We start from the raw sequence: 23,778 nt of genomic DNA on the forward strand, positions 1-23,778 counted from the left end.
CAGCTGCAAACTGCTGCCAACTGCCTTCACCGCTTTGCACTGCGAGAGGAAGTTTAGCAAAGATGAATTAGCACCTGTTTTTTCCACAATCTGTCAACCGCATTAGAAGTTCAAACTCAAATACCCAATATTGAAACACAACACACCCAGAGATAAGAAAAAAAGCGAAGACTTTATTTTATTTGCAGTATATTGGTATACATTTACATAGAAGTTATAGCTTATTTAAAATTGCTCAGGCTGTGAACAGGAGACACGTGATACAGAAGCAGCTTGTTGTGGGCAGCCTATCCTGTACCCACACATTGCAAAACACACAATAGGCAGACACCATTTCAGTTCCTGATCTGTCTGTTATGAAACTGTGGCCTCTGGGAGCCTCTTCACATTGAAATCAAAGCTCAGCGGGTCAGTTTATACTAGACAGCTGTGACACTTAAAGACATGTGATAACATCATGTTGTGCTGTTTGGATCTTTGGATGAGTCTGTTTTCAAGTTCATCATGATCTATTTTTTGCTCTCCTGAATTTTGTCTAGCTCTGTCATTCTCAGAACTCTGAGCAGGTGCTCTCCATGCTTGTCATCCTCTGCGTTGCAGTGCGCTGGGATGGGGACATGATCGGGGAGGAAAGGAGTGCAGAGGTAAAGGAGGAGGTGCGCCTGGTGAGGTGCAATCTGAACTCAGCTGTCAGAAAGTAATAGAGCAGAGGGTTGAGGCAGCAGCTCAGGCTCGCCAGGCACAGAGACATTGGGTGGAACTGACGCACGACCAGCCTGGTGGGGCAGTGGGACACAATTTCCTGGGACACCATCAGGTAGAGCAGGAAGTTCAGGTGGTAGGGGGCGAAACAGACCAAGAAGAGCATAGTGCAGGCCAGCACCATCTGCAGGGCACGCCGCTTCTCACTGTTTGTATGATGTTTATCTGTTGAGCTGACTGACTGAGTGCGGTTGCGTGCTGAGGAGCCGTTGTTCTGATCTTCCTGGGTCTTTCTCTGGTTGAGGGAGTGGGCGATGCGGATGGAGCTGTAACAAATGCAGGTTAAAGGAATCACAAAGCCAAACAGCTCAGCCAGAGCCATCATGGCGACCGCCAGAGAAGTAGGCAGACGACGCATGGGCAAATCCTTAAAGCAGCCGACATGAGTAGAGTTGGGACTGGAGACCTCTGTCAAGCTGTTGGGGCTGGTACTCAAAGGCGGCATGTAGAGCTTGATGTAAGTGGTGGGATGATGGGTCGTAGCAGCATCCAAAGAATAGGACATGTTAAAGACTGGCTGTGTACCGACACTGACACTGGTAGCACTGCTGCTGCTGCTGCTTCGCATCAAAATGAAAGGCGAGCAGCCCAAACCAACCACCACCCACACTATAAAACTGATCAGCACGTCGTAACGCCGCCTCCATTGGCGAGCAGAGAATGGGTGAAGCAGGAAGACACATCTCTGCACACTAATACACACCTAGAAACAGAGGAAACAGAAAGAGTGATGTAGAAATGATCTGCCAAAGTCACAGTCGCAGGAAGTTTATTTGTTTTCCGAGAAGTGAGTCGAAGGGAGCCACTGGCATACATTCAAATAACTTCCTGTTATTCCCAAAAGATATTATTTATCAACAGAGACATTTGCTTGCTTTTAAAAAGAGAAGAAACCCCTGAATGTCCTTTGACCTCCCTTGTTCTACCTAACCTTTAGGATATTTTAGGATTATTTTCCCTGTGCAGCCTGCTTACCAGGAACGCTATTGCAGCGTACATGTTGAGGTATTTGAGATAGAAGCAGAACAAGCACATGCCGCGTCCAAAGGGCCATGTATGATTGAAGTAATAGTAGATCCTGAGGGGCAGAGAGAGGATGTGGGCCAGGTCTGCCAACGCCAGGTTTATCATGAAGATCACCGTCTTGGTCTTCTTACTGTGGAACAGCATACAGAAGAGTTAGCCACATGTCCAAAATGTATTTGAGGTATTATATCAGGCGGGTGTTAGTGTGTGTTTGTATGTGTGCACCTAATGTGTTTGCAGAGGACCCAGAGGGCAGTGGTGTTGAGCAGCAGCCCAGGGATGAAGAGCAGCAGGTAGAAGTAAGTGTACATCTTCTCCATGCACTGCTCCCAGTTGGTCATGTTGTATTTGCATTGTGAGGAGGAGGAGGAAGAAGAGTTCAGCAGGGACTCTTCCCATGGTCCAGACATATTCAAAGTAATTCCCTCTGTCACACAGACACTGGTGGCATAATTCAATTCATCTTTTCACTCAGACACCCTGCAACAGAACAAAGAAAGATTACAGATAATGGAATTGATACCAAACATTAGGTTTTTTCATAAGGCATGTTTTATAATTTTTTTTTATTTATGTTGTAAATGATGGCTCTGTTCGTGGTTAATGGTGGTTTAGTAGAAAGTGAAAGTAGAATTTAACAATTCAACAAAGTCATCCTGTCTCAAACATTTGAGGGGGGTCACATGCTCCATCAAATTGAATTGGCCCAGCGCCTATTGCTAAACAGACCAGTTTATAATACTGTTGGACAGTAGTTAAAAACCTTTAGGACTCGTGACACTTTCACATAAAGTACTGTCAAAATACTGTGTGACCCCTTATCACAAGTATATGGACACAATGCATGCACAGGTAAACCACAGATTTTTCCACATTCAACAGTTTCAGTGGCCTGAAGAGTATCCAGTATCCAACAAGAAAGAAAAGAAAATATCAGCAAAAAATCTAAATCTTTTTTGATATATTTGGTGATCACTAAAAATGTTCCACAGCTTCTAACTGTTCTGTATTATTTAAGTATTATTACATTTATTAACCATTAATAAAGCCTTAAATAACTCCTCTTTGTGCGTGAAAAGTGGTGCCTCATTAATAAGTGGTATCCAAATATTACATTAAATATATTTCAGGAAATTTATAATATAATACATTAAAAAAATGTGAAACAAAATATCTTTCTTGCATGTGTCAGTTTCATAAGGCACTGAGTTATGAAAACAGCGATAGAAAGACTAATAAGTCAGAGATGTCTCTGTCTGGCCAAGATTTTAGCAGGAAATGTCTGAAAGAAAGACTGAGCCTTAACTTTGCTTATCACTGAAACATCACCCTTCCTTCTGCCACCAGACAACACCACACCCTTTCCCCCTAAGGGGAAAAAAAGAAGCAGTGACAATTTTTGTGCGATGCTAGTATAATTTTGACCAGTTCTGACTGTGGCCGTTGGGGCTATCAGTCTAACTCAGTCAGGCAGCAATTTATTCCCTTTTGTTACCTGTTAAGTTTGGTGCAATAGCACGTCATTAGGCTTGAATTAAGGAAGCAACATTGACGGTTAGTTTTTGTGGGTAGTGGTAAAGGTAAAATTGTCACATGGAATTTCAGTGTGTTGCAGTGTGAGACACATTTGTCACACTGTCAATCATTGGTTTGTCATAATTCGTTAAAGCATATCACTGAAAACATTTTAAAGTAGTTACATTAATAGATCTGAAATAATAAAGATTAAACCAGCACGACAACAACAGAGACACATTATTTTTTTTACATTTTGCAACACCTTTTGAATTGAATAAAAATGCCTATAACATGAAACTTGTCATATGTTGCACGCTGAAGTGAAAAAGGATTTGACAACAAACCCGTCATCAGCAAAATGTGAAGCATGACTGTCACCACAAATGTTCAGACAAAGCTCAGCAGCGTGACAGCCTTACAGACATTATCTCTATTAACAAAAACACTGTCATTACCTTGTACTTTGCTGTCTTCTCCCTAAATGATCAGCATGGATGAAAAGTGAAGGTCAGACCAAGGCGTGACGTCCACATGTACCGGCAGCATCTCAGCTTCACACTCCTCTGTAAACAGCAGACAGACGCACTTCGAGCTTCACAGCAGCACAAACGGGGTTAACAGCAAATGCTTGTGGCGCTCTTTTTGCTGTCAAGAGAAACCTGTCAGTGTTTGTGATCAAGACAGCAACAACGGCACCAGTGATGTGGTTTCTGTTTTGAGTTTGTGTGTGAGGTGGTGGCGTCTGGTGTGGGCTGATCTCAGGCTGCAATGGCTCTCGGTTTCTTGAGTATGGTATGATGGGAGGAAGGGGAAGCTCTTTGCTCACGCCTGTAAATGTTTTTCTGCCATTTGCTACATCAGTGAGTCCCTTGCAACAGAGACAAGACTCTGCTACTGACTGTACAGATGGGGAGGGGGGGTGGGGGTACAGTTGTGAAAAACATTGGAAACATTTGCGGGTAAAAATATAAATGTCAAGTAAGACAGACAGACAGATGGGCAGGCAGGCACATGTCAGTTCCTCTTCTCTCTGAAATGTTTAGGATTTGGTGATCTGTTCAGTGGACATAGCAGAGACTGAGGACACTAACTGCTACACACACAGTTTGCTTGTACACATCTATACTATATACTACGATAATTAATCTTCCTACAGTAACTAATACTAAGCCTGGTCAAAACATTTCTCACTTCACATGCTGCAACTTTTGGTGTTGATGTAAATGTTCATCCGCTTCCCCTATCAGATTTTAAACTTCCTTTTTTAAAGCTGTGGTTATCAAAACATATTTAGGATTTAGGTAGATTTGTGTGTAGATGTTGGACTTTCTATTTGTGCTTTAAAAGGCGGGAGTTTCTTTTACTTGTGTGGCTGCTGATACTGAGAGGTGGCGATTTCCCTTTTTGGCACGTGTATACAGTTTCAGTTGGGTGGGTCTATCAAAAAATGTTCACGTGTATCTGAGAAGCAAATCCACAGTTCAGCATGGTGGCAGCAGTTTCATCTAGCCAGTTTCACACATTATCTCACATGCAGAGAGAATGAACGCCCCTCTGAGAGGCTTATGAGCTTCCTGAGCTGGTACAGTTGAGTTTCACATCAACTATCGTTCAAAAAACAACAGAAACAGGCAGGTGGTCAACAAATATAAAGACCCATAAAGTAACACGAGGTAATTCTGGGTCACTGAAGAGGTGGCTGTCACGTGTAGTTGTTTTCACAAAACATTAGTGTTTGTTCAGACTTATGGCCACTAGAGGTCAGAACAGACCAATACTCACAGTTTACTAACCGAGTGCAGTTTTTTTCAGATTACAGATTGTTCCTTTAAAGGAGACATTTGAAGTGAATGCTGTTGTCCTCTGTTGCAATATTTCAGCCACATTCTTGACATGAACCAGTCAAGGAGTAAAGTCCAGTTGTTGCACGTTTTTCTTCACTCCCACTCCACTTATTTCCTGCTCTTCTTCTATCCACTCCAGTGTCCTCCTCTCTGCCACCCTTGACCCACAAACATCCACTGTTGTCTGTGATTTTGCTGCTGGATGCACATGGTCACATCACTCACATTACTAGAGGGGCCTACTTGGATTACTTGGGGGGGGGGGGGGTTTCTCTCTCCTCCTCTCTGTGCATGTCACTGTAGCAGGTATAGAGAGACTTATTACATTCCCAAGTAAGGCCATGAGTCTGTATTATATGGCTCTATGAATGAATGGATAAACAACGTGAACTAACATCTTTTATAATGTCCCAAACAGAAATCAGTCCCGTTCTCCAGCAGGAGCCTGTAGCGTACACACAGCTGACCCTGCTGGAAACATGCTAGCACAAGGCAGTCACAACAGTCTTCCGAAATTCTTCCTACTTTCTCTCCATTGTGCTGTTTCATTATCACTGGCATTTTGTGTTCAGTACTGTATCATTTTATTTAATAAGAGTTATTGAAGAGAGGGTGGGGGTCTCCAAGTTGGCTAGCTTGCTCAGTTAGCTTGCTCAACTGCTAACGGCAAAGTTATTGACAAAATGTATTTGTGACTCTTGTTTCATAACTGTATTCAAACCATTCCTCTTTTTCAGTTAATATTTCGACAGAGGGAGGGTTGAATACATGTGGATTGCGAAACACAGCTGATAATCTATGACTGCTACCTCCATTTCTGACTCTTAAACTCCCATAAAAGGTTAGCGATGGTTTGCTGTTGGTCAACAATACGAACACAAGTTTGTATGTCAGTGTTCACCAGAACTGAACATGATGCAAAAGATTCACCATGAAATTAAAGGATTTTTTTGCAAAATCAATTAATTTCACTGTTGTAAATGTGTGACCAGACCCTTATTCTCAGTGCAACCTGATCTCGTTGAAGGCATACTCATGAATGAAATAATTCATTAAATAGCTCCCAAGAAACCTCTCAGCAATACTAAATTCTCCCAGATCTGCTAACTATAATATCTTCACTGTTTTGTTCTTCATGTAGTGAAACACAACGATTTTGGGTGAGTATGCAATCAACAGTGTTCACACGTACTTTGGAGTGTGAGTGCACATTGCAATGTGTAAGAGACTTTGAGCAGATCTGCAGTCTAAGGCCAGATTAAGACAGAGAGACCTCATTCAGGAGCAAACAATGGACCATTGCTCCAGTCATAATAACCATTTGGCCTGTGACACAGCACACAGGCCAAACTCCTCGACTGGATCAGAGCTGCCTTCTGCGCCCACAACAAGATCACATTGGCTGCTTGGTGAAAACAAAGAGCCTGGGTAGAAAAACTTCTCTATGAGTTCAAATGAACAGTCATGCTGATAAAGGCCAGTTCATGGTAGGTTTGACCGAACTGACAGGCACAAGGCGGGGGACAGAAATAATAAATGCAGCCAAGAAAGCAATTCAAAACAGTCATTTAATGGCCTCAAACTTCAACATGAGACACGTTTAACTCAGCAGGTCAGCGCGCTGCTGTGTTATAATAACAAAGGGTTTCACCACTAAAGAGTGTCATAACATTAATGTCTAAAATGATATACTGCATTGTGAAAGCTTGAACTTAATAACAATAAAACTTAAGGGCTCAGTGTGTTACAAAAGTACTTTACAGCATATGTCAACAATGTGGACGGAAATCTCCATCTTATCCACGATCCAGTGCATGTGTAAGTGTTTGTGTGTGTTACACCTGAGTAATCATGTGTTTGAGTCTCTTTTAGAGGCTCCGCATGTCCCTGGACTATCACAATTTTCCTGGTGTGGCTAGGTCTCTGGTCCCTGTAGTGTTTGCTTATAATAAACAGATACATTCCTCTTCTCTCCAGTGGTGGATTAATCCGTAAAGCCCGGGCCATACCTCAGGATTTACCTCAGGATTTAACTAATCTGCTGAGTTATGCGTTTGTCACTTTCAGGACCAAGCAGCTGATTTATTTATTTTGCAAATTCAGGGCTCCTGTCTTTCAAATCCAACCTGCCCTTCTTTACATTCTGTCTTCCTTGTTGGTTCAGAACTCACTCTCAGACATCTTAGTCTCTTTTCCATTGCTGGCCAGAGTGTCTGTGTCTCTGGGGAGAGTGTTTGCTGTGTCCTGGGTCTCTGTGTCACTGCGAGGGATACTCTCAGGCCGGGAGCTTGTCCCTTTGCCCCCCATGGTCAAGCTTTTCTGGAAGCTCTCTGAGGTGAAGTAGTAGACCACAGGGTCCAGGCAGCAGTTGAGGCAGGCCAGACAGAGAGTGATGGGGTAAAGAGTTCGGGCAAAGCGCTCCACAGTGCAGTTAGCCAGGGCCTGGGTCCGCACCAGGGCGTACACGAAGAGGATAGAGTTATAAGGGACAAAGCAGATGATGAAGATGCCAAGATGGACCAGAATCATCCTTAGGACGCGTCTCTTGCTGTCACAGCCATGACCAACAGTCACTGGGCGACGCAGTGTTCGTAGAACCAGCGAGGAACATACCAAATTGGCCAGGAGGGGGAGGAGGAATCCCACAATCTGGAACGATAATAAGATGCATAACAAAAATTCAATGTTATGTTTCTGGTTAGATTAATACTCATTATAAAATGGTTTAAATTGTGTGTATGTCAGTTTGTGTGACTATCAGGCCCTTCACCTCAATGAAGATGGTGATTTTGGAAAGGTACGTCCTCCAGGTACTCTTGGAGAAGCCCTCAAAGCAGGTTGTGGCCCTGTTTGTGCTGTTGATGGTGGAGAAAAAGGTCACTGATATCCCTCCCCCCACAATGGTCAGCCACACGGCGGCACACACCAGCGCCGCGTTCCTGCGTGTGCGAATAGAGCGGGAGCGGAAAGGGTAGACTATTGCCAGGAAGCGGTCTACGCTAATACAGGTGAGGAAGAGCATGCTGCCATAGATGTTGGTGATAAAGGCTGTTCCTGATATCTTACACAGTCCATCTCCAAATGGCCAGTGGCGGTTAACATTGTAGAAGACCTTGAATGGCAACGTAAAAACAAAAACTAAATCAGATAACGCTAAATTAGTCATAAACATTGTGGTCTCGTTGCTCATCTTCATCCGAAAGCAGAATACGAAGAGAGCAGCACAGTTGGTGATCAGGCCTAAGACAAAGACCACACTGTAGACCACCGAGTACAAGTTGTACTTGAAGGAGTCGTCGATGCCACAGTCCTCCATTCCGGTCTCGTTGAGCACCAGGCTAGCCATGATGAGAGCTTAGAGGTGAAAGGTTCTCCACAGCACGAGGTTACACCAAAGTCTTCAGGAAAGGGGGGAGTCAGGGTGGATATCTGGGGATCGGAGGTGTCAGCAGGGGATCCACCAGTCAAGCCCCCTCCAAGCCATCGTGGACATTCAGACACACAAATGGAGACAGAGTCAGTCAGGATGTACGGATGCAGGGCTGGTCTGTCCTCCTGTGGAGAGAAAAGGAAAAAGCCCATGGTCACTTCCTCACAATAAAAGTTAAAAACATCAAAGAGCAAACAACTCCAGTTCTCCATAACATGAAGCATAATGGTATACGCCTTTAGCCATTACACTTTTAAACAAAACACTTGGTATGATTAATATTTTAATGGAATTTTATAGAAAGCAGAAATGGTATTTTAACTTGGATTTTATAACTCAAGTTTATAGAAAAAAATATAAGAGCCAGCATTATAGGATATTGTCTGGTTTCCCTTGTAAATGAGATATAATTAATTCCACTCTATTCTATTTATCAGCATCCAATATACAACCAAAACCAATTACAATGTCCTATTGATTTTGACAATATTTACTACAATTTAACGCCTTTTCTGTTTCAATACATATAGTCTATATAAAGTCTCATCAGAGGGTTTGAGCTTTCATGGCTGTGTGACATGCAGGACTCAGGCTGTCATCAGAAGTATGAGAGCTGCCAGAGACAGGAACATGTACTATGGATTAAGAGGTTAAACACACTCCAGCTACATTTATTCATGAATCAATGTTAAAGAGCTCAATGTAAAATCCACTTCCAACCATAAAAGTACAGAAAAGGATCAGAGGCTGAACTCTAGCTGGAAGAAATAAACAACATTCTGGCTTGGTGTAAAAGCAATGCAGAGTTACACCATAACACAGCACTGTTATTAAATGATTTGACAGTTTGAGATAAAGATGGTTTTCTGGTAATTTACATGAAGAAATATTACGGTCAGTGAACTAACATTGTGCAAATCTGCCCGGAACTCTATTGCAGAGTTGTGTGAAAAGATCATGATTAACATTCTACACTTCATCTTTGACAGCTAAGGGGACTACAAAACAGTTACACCTCAGTTTTTTTAGCAATTTGGATTTTTTGTTGTTGGTAAAATGTCCAATTCTTCATTACTTAAATGACCAGATCTACACCTTGCTAATCTGTAAACGAGTTGCTTAAAAATGTTAAGTTTGGACTTAATTAAATACCTCAACCCTCAACCCTCAAACACTAAACTACATTTAGATATAAATAATATATTTTAACTTTTAAAACATTATCGATTGCATTTGACAGTGCACAAGGAAACAATTGAAAGCCCCTTTAGATTATAGCATCTTTCATATTATTCTGATGGTGTAAGTGTGTGGTGAAAAATACTAAAACGGATGTAATGAGCAGTACACTATCAGAAGCTTTACCAAGAAATTAAATACTGCTCAAAGTCCAAATCAAACAGACATGTGCCAAACAAAAGAAACAGTACTGGACAAAATCGCTGACCACTTATATGGCTCTCAGCCAAAAACAGAAGCTGTACTTCGGCAGATAAAACAGCAGTTGAAGAAAGAGGTAATTTTACCTCTCTAACTTCACCTCTGTTGGTCTAAAAGGGGAAACTTCAGCAATTTAACACATGAGTATCAGTCACAAGGAGAACTACATGTGAAAACAGTTGTATAACCTCCTCTGTGCTTCCTGACAGACATTTCTGAAAATGTGAAAAAATGTGGATTATATTAATTTGAAGGGTTAGGGTTAGGGTTAGGGTTAAAGACTGCAAATTTGTAATGGAGAGGCAGCTTTATACACTGGAAGTTTGTTGTTTGAAAGCCATGGGCAGTCAGGGAGAGTCTAACAACAGCTGCATTCTGGGAATTGTAGGATACAGTGTCTCTGGAGCTTATCAGGGACTAAAAATTCAGGACATCTCGGCTTCTGCTGCATTGATTTTGACCATTCTTTTATCTTTATTTACTAAAATCTCTTTCCCATGTGTCCCAAGTTTACTTGAGTGTCATTTTAAATCACCAGAGTACATCTTTAACAAGCAAGACTGGTCTTATCTTGTGTTATGCAACAGAGCAAAAGCAGCAGTGAGGTGGATGGTCTTAAGCATTGCGTGTTAAAATCCTGAGTGTGTCTGGATAAGATTCACTCTGTCTTTTCACCACACACACAAAGGAAACGCTGTGTGTATGTGTGTGAACAGTCCATCAGGCCTGTCCAGTGCCAGCTGCAATGTGACATCTTTACAGCGTTTTCACACGCCTACCAGAAAGCCTCCACCGGCCCTTACAATACCCTCACTGTACCCGTCTGCACCAAATACACACTTACATATGCACAAGTCTCCACACGTGCATACACAAGCAGGCAAACACCTAAATGTGCCAGTCCTCACAGAGACACACACACACACTGTAGGGTTCTGTGTACTGTGGCTCGGTCCCAGGACCCCTGACAGTGTCGGCTTCATTTTCAGCTGATGTTGTTTCTTCAGGCAGCCGAGCCTATAGAACATTGAATTTGGCTGCTATACAGTTTGTGTTAGAAAGTAACAAGAACTGCCTCAGCTTCAGACCTGGAGCGGAGACACATTTAAGCATGTTGTGGATTACTAGAAGTCCTGCTGAGGGATTTCAGTCCTGTGTGTGTACAGGTCATGGACAGCTGCACAGTTAAAGGGTTTCCCCCCCGCTTATAGTCAGCCACGACAGTGACAGAAACAGGCCTCTGGGACCCGCTGATATGAACGGATCGAGTTCAGGCTCAGCTCACATCCAGCTGTTCCCTTCTTTCACTCGCTAAGAGGAAGAAAACATGGAGGGTTGAAGGTGGAGGACAACCAGACGCACAGTGTTTTGTTTAAGAGGACATCTTTACACTTTACAGCCAGGGCAGCTAATGGCGTTAGTACACAATACAGAGTGTATTTTAAATCAGGATGGCCTCGTTTGAACTGTGACCCAAATTACATCACATCCCACTAATACCATTAACACACCACATCCCTCCAAAAACGACTTTATGAGGTTCATAATGTTCAGTTTCAACGATTAGTTGATTAATTGACACACAAAAAAAGTTTTTTTCAGTTCATTGATTCCAATTTCTCTTTATGTGAATGTTTACTGGTTATCTTCTATAATAATGAACTGCATATCTTTGTGTTTTCATCTGTAGAGTTGAACAAAACAAGCTATTTAAAGTAAGTGATGAGCTTTTTTTCATTATTTTCTTACATGTAGACCACAGCTGATCAAGGAAACAGTTCATAAGTAAACATGCAGCCCTAATTTTTTATACACAAAACTCTTTGATAAGCAGAAATGATCAATTTTCACTGAGACCATGGAGGGAAAATGTGGTGCTAGAAATTCAATTAGCAATTTTTAAAGCTGTACTGTAATTTGTAGTGATGTGTCGGTGACCTGAATTGGCCTAAGTGAAAAGTGTTTACTGTTTTAGTTCAAAGTCATGTGATACTCAGTAAATCTATAACACAGCTAAAAATGTTCAATTCCTACAAGTAGAAATATTCTCTCTAAGCCAACAAGCCCTCACTTGTTGATGTTTCTCTATAATTGGTGTGTAGTAAATAACATTAACATGTCATGAAATGTGTTAATTTGTTCTTACAGTCAAAATATTATAAGACCAGTCAAACATCTACAGCCTAGAGATGCATTTTTCTTCATTTTCAACCATGATAGATAACAGCTGCATACAGCTATTATAACTGTTAGTGTATTCATGGTCTCACAGGCTGTGGGAAGCAGCTACACACAAAATATGTTTCTAAACTAAAGACAAAAAAAAAAGTTAATGTCTTGATATAAAGCAGTGCAAGCTTACTGGCAGCTGAATGGATGATGACAGCTCACCTCCCGGTCACTGATGTTTGTCAGTCTGGCAGCAGTGCGGCGGTGCAGCTGTCAAAAGATAAACTCCATAATTTTTCACAAAGTGTTGTTGCTGCTGCCGCTGAATCTACTAATTTTTCTTGCTTGGAGTTTCTATTTCAAACAGATTGGAGCTGTTTTTCCATGAGGCGAGAGAAAACTTTTCCTCCTGGTGTTGTGTTCTTCATTTAATCACGGCGACTCTCTCCGTTCTCTAGAAATGGGAACGCATCACATCCACCGCGCCTGCGTGTGAGCGTGCGTGTACGTCCAGATCTGCTTGCAGGGCCACAGGAAGCGAGACAATAGCACCTCGGTCAGGCAGTGGGCAGGAGGAGGGGGGGAGGAGGGAGGGAAGAGGGAGGAGGAGAGTGAATAGCAGATTCTGGAGAAGGGAGAAGGAGAGAGAGAGAGAGAGAGAGAGAGAGAGAGAGAGAGAGAGAGAGAGAGAGAGAGAGAGAGAGAGAGAGGAGAGCTGTGTGTGTGTGTGTGTGTGTGTGTGTGTGTGTGTGTGTGTGTGTGTGTGTGTGTGTGTGTGTGTGTGTGTGTGTGTGTGTGTGTGTGTGTGTGTGTGTGTGGCGTCATGGTGTCATTAACTGGAGAGCTCACAGTTTATAAAGACCAGACACACACTTATTAAAGCACATGGCTGTTTTTATTAACTTCACTGGAACATCAAGTTAGTTTATCAAAGTAATAACAAGCAGTATCTGCAGAGACATTTCTGCTTTGTCAGCAGCCTGTGGTGAAAGGTAACTTAACTCAAGTACTATAGTAAAAACAAAACAAAAACTGTAGTACTCATAGTGAGTACTACACAGTGGTGCATCCATAAAAGTAACACTTAAGTATTGCAATCCATAACACTGGAAAATACAGTTCTAACAAACTTCAGTTACATGTTGCTTATAATAGACTGCAACCTTTTGCTGAAGTCATTGTTTATTTATAATAATGTATTAAATTTTAGTAATACTACTTTTATTTGGTAACAGACCTGAGCGCTTCTTGCAACAGCCAAAGAAATCCAAAGATAAAATAACTGTCTTGCTTATTCTTGCGCTAAAATGCAGTTTAACAAGAAAGTTAAAGTCTGTGTAAAGTAAGAATAAATATGTGTTCTGAGTTTGACATAGCACAGAAAAGTGTGTTGTTAACCACCCTGCCAAATTTGAATGATTAAAAAAATCGCCAAATATATGAAATTAGGCTTTAAAGTTTTGTAAAAATCAGCCTATTTCTCTTCTCCCAAACACTGTGGGCGTGCCCGCCGAGTCCGCTGAAACCCCGCCCCCTACCAAGTGTCACCTGTCAATCAAAGTCACCACCTCTACCAGAAACATGGGCTACGTCTGAGAGCTTTCTGCTGCTAACTCAGCTGCTAGCCTCACGGCTAGCTCGGTGGCTAACTCAGCTAACTGTAGACTGTAGTAGTAGTAGTAGTAGTGTGCGCTGAATATTTATACTTATACAGTCTATGATTTATACCTACAGCAGCAGGAGCGGGCACTGCTGCGTTATGCGTTATTTTCAGACCCGCCCACTAAATCCTGAACACAGAAATCTTGAAACACAGTTTGTGTAAATGGTTTAAATGCTTTTTACACCTTTTTTAGAAATACATTTATGACCTATTAAATGTCTGAATTCACTTTACACAGTCTTTAAAGATTGTAATACACTGAGAATACAATTGCATTTTGTTTGTTTCATAAAAGAAACTTTATTTAATATTAAATGTGCATTTTTGCAGTGTAAATGTAGAGACTTACTGTTTATCAGCTTTGAGGATCTCACTGACTCAATACTGAGGTTACGTTTCTAGTGAATATCAAAGAATACGTATAGTGAGAATCTGATCTTAGGGCTACCAAGTGACTGGCTTCAAACAAACTGGGAAGTGGAACATTGTACCTAAAAATTAAGATGAAAGTTTTCATAATAAAAGGCCAAAAAGGGGTGACTGCTGTAGGAACTCTGCCAATGTTGCATCAGACAAATACACTGTGATGTGTGATACCTCAGAATAACAGCACAGTGCTATTTTAGCTGATCAAAGTCCTACCACACCATTGTTACAATACAATCTTCATGTCTTAACCTACCAAAACAGCTATTTTTAGCCAGGTGACAGGGCGGTGTTGGACAGGTTCCCATTGTGTCCAGGCTGGCATGGGGCTGTGTGTGTGTGTGTGTGTGTGTGTGTGTGTGTGTGTGTGTGTGTGTGTGTGTGTGTGTGTGTGTGTGTGTGTGTGTGTGTGTGTGTGTGTGTGTGTGTGTGTGTGTGTGAGCAACAGAGAAAAAGAGGGACACTTGACATAGGAAGTGGTCTTTGGGGGTAGCGTCTGGTGAGCTGACCATTCCACAATGGCAGCAGGGAGGACAGGACATCCTGCTTACTGCAGAGGCTGAAGTCAAACCACAAACACACCCACACACACATTTCACATTCACACATGCAGCGCATTAAACACCGCCAGATGTCTTTAGCCACTTGATTGTTGGTGTTGAAGTGAGCGTGCCGTTTAAGACGTATGAGTCACACTTTGTGCTAAAAACATGCTTCCTAACAGACATCTCATGACATGATTTCAGTATTTGCCTTGATTTAGACAGCTTACACATGGCACCACTTCAACAGCAAATATTTCCAAATCTTTTAAGGAGTTTCCCATTCATTTGGTAAGGACATCATTTTGGCAGCAGTGACAAACTAGTCAATTATGGGGGTGATATAAATGGAGTCCACAGCTTTAAACCAGAATGCAAACAGGGATACTATGACAATGCTGACATGCTGATGTTTAGAATGTTCACCATGTTGTCAATCCTAGTTTAGCATATTTGCATGCCAACAGTTGCTAATTAGCACTAAATACAGTTGAGGCCAATGTGAATATCTTGAGCTTTGCAAGTATTTGTTCACATAGCAAAGACCAGCTGACTGACATTGTTATCCTGCTTCCCTAGCTAGCTAAAAAAAAAAAGACATTTGAAACAACACATTCTTGTGTTTTATGATAATTACAAATGCACACACAGTCTTTTCCTATTATATCCAGTACTATAAAAAAAAACAAGTTGACTGCAATATTTTAAAAGGTGAAATTCTCCTCACAAAACTAAATTGATAACTGATTTCAGTCAATTCTTCAAGTTCAGATATAGGGTTGAAGTCCTAGTTTTCATAACTTTTGAGTTATGTCTTTGTAGAGAATTGCACTGCAGAGTTTTTTGAGGTGGTCAGTTTTGAGTTTTTGACGTCTTCTGCCAAAATTTTCTGTTTAATCATAGAAGAGATACAACTTCAAAAGATTCCCTGTCAGTTTCTCCTAAAGTTACTTTAACTCTCAGAAAGGAAGTCTGATGATCTGTCTGTGATGTCAGCCAAAGTAGCCAATTGGACCCAAGAGACAACCCCCCCCCCCCCCCCCCCCCCCCCCCCCCCCCCCCCCCAGAGCAGACCATTAAAAGCTGGGCTGAAATTTCATGATTGGATGAACTGTTAGAGAAGTGAGGTTTGATTGGGCTGCTGCAACATCACCCCCAGTCCTTACACACACACACACACACACACACACACACACACACACACACACATCCTCCCTCCTCTTTCTCTGTGTTTGGTAACGGTAACTAAGCTATGCTGCACCGGCCAAAGCTTTGTGAGTCACACCAACCAGAACAAAGACCCTATTACTGCACCCCCCTTTCTCCTCCACCCTCTCCTTTCCCTCCCTCCATCTCTTCTCCTCTTCGACCCCTCTGTCCTGCTCTCCTTTAATGCGATGATGAGTGTATTTCCTTTACTTTCCTCCCCTTGCCTCCGTCCATCCTCTCATTCATTGGCTCCAGGAGGGTTTAGGGGCAGCTCCATCGTGCCATACATACCTCTGCCCTGACAACAGGGCCGGACAAAGGCAGCAAGCAGTACAACATGGGAGCTGTGGGCTTTACAGGGTTTATGGACTGATATTAACATGACTGCAGTGGGTGTCCTAAGTGTGAATGTGTGTATGTCTAGATGTGACCTTAGCCCCTGAGAGCCAGCGCTCAGCTCTGACCTGATTACAGGCCGATTCATCCACAGAGCAGCGGAGCCCGGATCAATGCTCCTGGCTATGACTGAGGCCACAGAGTGACTGTCTGCAGCTACAGCCTGAGATCAAGCAGGAGCTGTTTACCCCACAGCACTGATAGGTGCAGCATGAGCAGCCATGGGTAAGCGCTCGTTCTCCAGACTGAGAGGCAAGGCAGACAGGCTGACCAGACTGACCCCGGCCTGTGCAGACAGAACTGGCTGTTTGTCTCTGTGATATAATGGGCTGATGTAGGCTAACTTGCCTCAGGGCACATAAAGTAAAAAGTCAGCAGTCACTGATTTGATCAGTTCATTTCCAAACATGGTCTTTGTAGAGGGAAAAGGGGCATGACTTAAGGGGACGGTTGAATATAGTTAAATTCTAATCTTTATCGGCGTGATACATCAGATAATGTTAATGATGTTGATCTATGTTGCCAGAGCTGGAGCCATTAAAAATACTGATGTCATAAGTCAAAGTACATGTTTTAATTAATTATTTATTTGTTTGTTTATTCTTTCTTTCCTTTTATTTATTGGGTTACAGTAGTTACTTCTAGTTTATTTTATTTTATGCAAGTTTAATTTAAAGATTTGTTTTGTAAAAAATAGTAAAAAGTATAGACTCATACACAAGTAATTCAGTCATCACTTATGACCCACTAGAAGTGTGACTCTTTAAAAAAAAATTGTAATTATCTTATCGTGTTCACGACACTTCTAGGCATCATCCTTTGGGCAGTGGGTGTGTAGCCGAGGCCAATAACAGCATGCAGAGCCAGGGCCAACATTTTTTGGATGTATCACATGCACAGAATTGAATTTTACTTGCAAACATTAATAATAGATGTAGTGATTTATTTTGGTTCTTATGAACAATTTTCCAAAAAGAAGGCACTTATAAATAAATAACAATAAGGCATTAGGGCACTTATAAATAAATAACAATAAGGCATTAGGTCAAACGGAATACCAAAAAAATAGCGTACATTAATTTTGAATCACATCTCAGTAACACTGCCTAAACTGAAATGCCTTGAGAAGTTTCAGTCTTAGTTTCCTCAGTTTCACTCTGTCATAAATAGATTTGGGGCTTTTGAGAAAACATTCAGGGCTGCAGCCCCGGAAGCCCACCCCCAGCTCCACCCAGATTTGCTTAAAAACTGTAAACAAACTACATGAAATTTAATGAAAATAACTTTTTCCTTCTTGTCCCTATAATTGTTACCTGATGAAGTTATTTCCAGGTAATTTTCTGTAAAATTACTGGGAAATTACAGCCCTGTCAAAAATAAAATTATGTTGGAGAGATACTAAATAATTTATTTATGTTTCACTTATTCATTCATTTGTGTTGACCTAAAAGTAGTCTGAAAAAATACAGAGGTCATGATCTCAGTGTCTCATATAAAGGCATTGATTGGTTTGATTTGGGTAAATGATATATATATCACCCCTGTATAATAACATGGCCAACACTACACAGTCCAAAGGAGGGTGCTAGAACTGCATCTCACAGCATGAGGACACGATGTCCAGTATAATGATTGTCTAAAAGATACAGTTTTCATGGGGAACCAGAGTGTAACTTCTATTGTAGACATTGAGATAATATTTCACTGTGTTATTTCTGGGAATTTGGGGGTTTAACAGCCATGGGGGGGAGATTATACCCTACCATAAAAAATAACTTAGACATGGAGGGTGTTGTACAGGCTGATTCCAACATGCTCAGGCATACTTTAATTTTACTACTTTTAAGCCATTTTAACTAAGCCTGGGTATTGATATAAATGTCAATATGATTCCTTGACACCAACATCAGTATATAAGTATTTCCACAATAAAATATAGTCTGTCTGATTTTAATTAGGAAATATATGATCAAAAAATAAGCAAATGTGTGATACCTCAGAATAAGGTCTATGAATCAGACCAAGAACCAGCTTTGGTACCAGCTTTAGGTAGCTGGCACTTTGTGGCACATTTTGGTCAGTACTGAGAATCAATGACTCATATGTTCTTCTCCTTTATGATTGTATTCATGGCAGTGTGGAGAAGGTTTTGAAACAACAATTAAACCTTCAATGTGGGAAACTGTGTAGACAATATAATTCAATTAGTTGACTAAGTAAATAAAAAAACTCAAAAATCAAATTTTTTTAAAGGAACTGACCTTTATATTTCTTCTCAAAATATTGGCTATTTTTCATTAGTTCTGTTCTTATGTTACAAAGGTGTTCATATAATATTTTTTTTGAAAATTCTATTGTTGATTGGGGAAGCCCCCTCACATTTCTGGATTTGAACTCACTATCTGTGTATTGTTCTCCCTCAAATTAACCTTGACTTGTTTAAAGAAGACTAACAGGATCTATTGTTGTTATATTTAAAAGTTTGACCTCCCACATTGTTTTCTGCTAAGTGTCAGCTCCAGTGCCAAAGTACACTGGGTAAGGATGCCACCACCACAGCCAAACAGAGAGCATCATGGGAAAGAAGCTGCCACCAGTGTTCATCTCTCGCTCCTCTTCGCCATGTTGTTCCTCGTTTCTTTTTGAGCCTTAATTGATTAGTTCCAGCAACACTTGAAGTTGTAGCTACACACACACACACACACACACACACACACACACACACACACACACACACACACACACACACACACACACACACACACACAAATGAGTCGGCACACACTGAAGCAGCCATACTAATCAGCCTGCTACAGTAGCTTAGTCTCTTCAGCCAATTCAGCTCTTTTTTACTTTGTTTTAGACTCTGTGCTTCCTTCTGCTGGACACATCCAGCACAGCAACATAAGAAATCCTGAATGACTCACAACTGTGCCATGAGTTTAATCAAATGAAAGTGAAGCTGTTAATCACCTGAACCATTAAAAGTGAAATAACTCTACAATTACTATATATAAAGAGTATTTCTCCTCCTTTCTCACAGCAGAGACATTTTTCAGCAGCGGCAGCAGTGTGCAACATAACCACACAGTTTACCAACAGGATGTGTCCTTTTGATCTGTCATATCCTCAGTGATACATTTGTGTGATGCAAGGTTGATGGTAGTGGCTGATATCTGAGCTAAAGCTGCACGATGTCGATCTGTGTTTGGGACACTGGTCTTATCAGCCTGACCCACGTTTGACTCATGAGCAGTAAATGCCTCTCCACTGTGTATACGTGTACAGTGGCTAACGGAGTAACGGGTGGATGGCAGGCATAAACAAATTAAGATGGAGTCATTTCCATCAATTAGAAAAGCCTGAAAAAAAATGTTTTTCAGGCTAATGGATCATCCTAATTTGTGTCAGGCTTGGTTCTTGCTGTGTTGCACCAGATGTAGCACAATGCTAAATTCCATCTGTTTTCCCGGAGCGTCTACACATTCACAGATAATAATATGAAATGATAATTACACATGACACACCACACAAATTCTATTGCAAGTTTTGTTTATTCGTTCTTTTGTGTGTATAGTCTATCTTAGTTGATGATCTCGTTTGTCTTATGTGACCGTGAGCTGGTAGAAGACATTGTTTAAGGGGTGGAGGAGCTAAATCATGCATTGTCTTACACAAACATTGGTCATACGTAGTTTTTAAAGCTCAATAACTTGTAATTTTTGATAATATTGCAAGAGTGATTCGATTCTTTCTCCAGTGCTGTAAGAGCTTGTTTAAACAAGTGGTTGTATTATTGTTGTACAAGCCAGTGACCCACAGGTGGTGCAATAAGACAAGTCATAGTTCAGAAATCATCATTCGTGAACCGTTGCTCAGCAAGACAGAAACGATGTATAAACAGAACACATCTGTATAAACTTAGGATGGGTTGTGAAAAGCATCAATAAATAAAAGTCTACCTAAGATTTTGCCATGTGCCTTTTAAGTCTGCAAACATTTGCTCATTAGACAGTTGTATTTAATTTTGACATCATTTCCCGGGCTGTCTGCCAGATCAAACAGCTGTAAGGCAGCAGGATGAGAGCATGTTTACTGTCACAATCCCTACCTCTGTCCTGTGTCTTTCTTGTTCCCGCTGGCACTTTCTTAAGTTTTTTCTCCCTCTCTAAGCCTGTGTGTGAGTGTGTGAGTGGAGACAGGTGTGCTGGAGACAGAGCAGCCAGTTCCATCATCAAGACCTCTACTTATGCTGCCAGATAGCCTCTGCGCCAGCTATTAGGTGTTGGCTGTATCCTGTTTTCATGATGTTTATTTTATTCCAAAGCTCTCAGCTTTCAGTCGGTGGTTTTCCAGCTACTAGTTCCTGTTTCGCCGGGTCTGCTCTAACAAAAAAATATTTCCTTGTTCTATCATGTCCCTGTCCCCTCTGTGTGTCTTGCACTCTTGCATTCACCAACAGTTGCAATATAAGCCAGTACAATACAATCTGTCTGTTAAAATGTGATTCAAGGAAACCTGTGGTTGTAAATCCCATGTAAAGTCATGTCTGACAGTATTAATAGGTCTACTGTAACATTATTTTATTAACTATAACATATGTTTGTATTACATACTTGTAGTTCACAATATTATGTCACATTTTTAAGCTAAAATTGGCTTCCTCAAAAGGTCACTGAATCAAAACATTGCATAATGTGTTGCTCATAAACATAAAACACACACTCGCTTAGTAGAGTACATTTAGGGGTTTTGTTGCTACATCCTTACTTAGTATGACCAGTAGCTTACGGCTGTCCTTGTGCTACTTTCACACAACATTGTAACATGATGCCACACATTGTAATAGTTTTGTAGAGTAAATAAATGCAATTTGTATGAGATTAATGTAACTTGTAGCCACAAGAGAAGCTAATCTTTAAATAGTTTTATTATATTTTATGTATGTTAGTATGTATTTTTACATAGTATAGCAGTCTTGCTCAGGATGGAGCCACTTTGTCTAGGACAACATGTCAAAGCATGACAAATATCAGACCAGAATAGCTGACAGTGCCCCAGAAGGATGTATTACATTCTGCTTTAAATGCTTACTGAAGACATTTGACACTCTCTGTTAAGTTATAAGAACCGTGTACTCTGGAGCAAATCTTTGTCAGTGTCTCATGCATGCAGACATGATCAACAATCATCACAGAAACACGCATCATCAATGTTTTTTCTTACATTTTTAATTCCATATTTTTAAATATATTACAGTTTATGTTAATTAAATAAAAATGGTGAACAGACAGTTTGGTTGAATGCATGATCATTTACAGTCAAAGCTGTCAATGAAAGAAGCTCTGTCTCTTCTGTGGTTTGCAATAGAGGACAACATAATGAAGCCATACATTCAACAGCCATAAAGTCCTCCTCAGACAGACAGAGAAAGCTGGTATGGAGGGAGGAGGCACCAGACCCAGACGGGAACTGTGAGAGTCCTGAATTGTTGTCTGAGGTCTGGGGTGCTGTAAGAGTTTTGAGTATAGTGAGAGTGCAAGTTCTAGCAGCACAAGTATCCAGACCAGGCTGCAGCTGAGCTGAGCCCAGTGAGAAGTCCTGAATCTGCGGGTCTGCTGAGGCCAGCGTGAAACCAGCGTTGCCTCGAGTCCTAGCAGCCCCAGCAGGAGCAGAGAAGCCAGGTGGTGACCAACAAGCAGCTGCTGACACAGCACACTCACCGCCTCCTTCCACTGGACTGATCCCTCCTCCGTCATGAGGCCCGTCTCAACATCACAGCCAGCCCGCAACCAAGACACCAGTGTCGCTCCTAGCCGAAGACCCCAGTGCAGCAACACAAGACTGTCAGTGAGAGCCAGCTGGCCCAGCAGCACAGTGGAGGGCTTGGTGGAGATGTGGGGGGAGTGGAGAAATAACAGGGCCCGCAGGCTGAACAAACAGCACACCAGCAGGGGAAGGCCCGCTCCATTGGGGAACAGCAGCACGGTCATCAGCTTCAGCAGTAAGAACCGACGCAGCCATCCTCTGGAGGTTGAAGGACCCCTCTCTGTGACTGACCCAGACCAGCACCAAGAGCCTATCTCACAGACTGACTTTAAAACTTGATTTAATCTGCAAAGAGTTCAAAACATGGAGGTTAGTTCAAAGCACGTGGCAAGTAATTGTTGGACAGTCTCTTCAGTCTTCAGTGTAAATATTCAATATGTCAGTTTATCTCTTCCATATAATCCTATTTACACTTTTCTCCTTCTTTATGACTGTCACAGTGTTATCTAAGTGGGCAGAGGCCCGAGCAAGCAAACAAGCCAACAATAAACTCTTCAGTTTTACAGGTACCATTTAACATGACTGAGGTTGAACCTCCTCTGGCCCTCTCTAGTATTAGTGTGGCCTGCAGTTAATTTGAAAATAAAGGATAAAGGAGCTTAAAAGACAGTTTATTGCACCTTTAAAACTAAAGTCATTAAAGGAAGTAAGTATAATTCAGTTTATGACAGGCAAACAGTCACAGAAACGTGTTCCAAAGATGCTTCAGCTTAATCTAGTATTTACACATAACAGGCTTCCTGATAATATTGAATTAGACCCATTTAACAATCTGTTTATTGGAGATATTAGATCTCATGTCCATTATTGACATCTGTGTTATTTATCCTAATAGCTGAGGGATTCTTCACATCCAAAACGAAAAGTAGTCTAGTCTATCTATCTATCTATCTATCTATCTATCTATCTATCTATCTATCTATCTATCTATCTATCTATCTATCTATCTATCTATCTATCTATCTATCTATCTATCTATCTATCTATCTATCTATCTATCTATCTATCTATCTATCTATCTATTTATCTATCTATCTATCTATCTATCTATCTATCTATCTATCTATCTATCTATCTATCTATCTATCTATCTATCTATCTATCTATCTATCTATCTATCTATCTATCTATCTATCTATCTATCTATCTATCTAAGCAAAATTCACAATCCGACAGGTGATTCAACTACCTTGTGTGTTATATCCGCATTTAAACAGATAATAAATTATTTTTATTTACGCAGGACTCACCTGTGTATTGACAGGAAGATAAGATTGAAAGTCATTGTCCTGTTTCCCCTGGATGTGAGCTGATGTTTTTAATGCTGTGCTAGCCTCAGAGAGGCTGAAGCAGGAGTGCCAGCGTGATTCCCTTCTCTTTATTCGTGTTGGTTGCTTCAACTCACCTGTCCGTATATTTGATCATGTCTGGTCTGGAGAAGAGCCAGACTTCCTCTGAGTCATGTTGGTGGAGAATCTGTGCCTGGGGGTTTTCGTGCATCATTGACTATAAACCTGTGAGAGA

General features: G+C 41.3%; 2 protein-coding genes across 3 annotated transcripts; both read right to left on the bottom strand.

The window, feature by feature from the left end:
* Positions 1–153: 153 nt before the first annotated feature.
* p2ry10 (P2Y receptor family member 10) lies at positions 154–4,055 on the bottom strand. Its single transcript, XM_062425372.1, has 4 exons — positions 3,762–4,055; positions 2,014–2,268; positions 1,738–1,918; positions 154–1,465 (listed from the first exon to the last, which is right to left on the bottom strand). Exons 2-4 carry the CDS (start codon positions 2,196–2,198, stop codon positions 551–553), a joined length of 1,281 nt encoding a protein of 426 aa, XP_062281356.1. The 5' UTR covers positions 2,199–2,268; positions 3,762–4,055; the 3' UTR covers positions 154–550.
* A 2,678-nt stretch (positions 4,056–6,733) lies between these two features.
* On the bottom strand, positions 6,734–12,611 carry lpar4 (lysophosphatidic acid receptor 4). Of its 2 annotated transcripts, none has more exons than XM_062425374.1 (3): positions 12,412–12,611; positions 7,921–8,705; positions 6,734–7,799 (listed from the first exon to the last, which is right to left on the bottom strand). In XM_062425374.1, the coding sequence occupies exons 2-3, from the start codon at positions 8,494–8,496 to the stop codon at positions 7,311–7,313; spliced, it is 1,065 nt and encodes a 354-aa protein (XP_062281358.1). In that variant the 5' UTR covers positions 8,497–8,705; positions 12,412–12,611; the 3' UTR covers positions 6,734–7,310. The 2 variants fall into 2 exon arrangements, with proteins under 2 accessions (XP_062281358.1, XP_062281357.1); XM_062425373.1 differs by having other exon boundaries at positions 12,383–12,611.
* Between the last annotated feature and the right edge of the window lie 11,167 nt (positions 12,612–23,778).

Source organism: Scomber scombrus, chromosome 9 (genome assembly GCF_963691925.1).
Source record: "Scomber scombrus chromosome 9, fScoSco1.1, whole genome shotgun sequence".
NCBI classification, from domain to species: domain Eukaryota; kingdom Metazoa; phylum Chordata; class Actinopteri; order Scombriformes; family Scombridae; genus Scomber; species Scomber scombrus.

What these genes read in the sequence shown, in the direction of transcription:
- lpar4 (XM_062425374.1), bottom strand. Translation starts at nt 8,496, where the DNA reads ATGGCTAGCCTGGTGCTCAACGAGACCGGAATGGAGGACTGTGGCATC. An exon ending in AAATCACCATCTTCATTGAG is followed by an intron (nt 7,800 to 7,920) that starts GTGAAGGGCCTG and finishes TTATCGTTCCAG; the next exon opens with ATTGTGGGATTCCTCCTCCC.
- p2ry10 (XM_062425372.1), bottom strand. Translation starts at nt 2,198, where the DNA reads ATGTCTGGACCATGGGAAGAGTCCCTGCTGAACTCTTCTTCCTCCTCC. An exon ending in GTCCTCTGCAAACACATTAG is followed by an intron (nt 1,919 to 2,013) that starts GTGCACACATAC and finishes GCTGTTCCACAG; the next exon opens with TAAGAAGACCAAGACGGTGA. An exon ending in ACGCTGCAATAGCGTTCCTG is followed by an intron (nt 1,466 to 1,737) that starts GTAAGCAGGCTG and finishes CTCTGTTTCTAG; the next exon opens with GTGTGTATTAGTGTGCAGAG.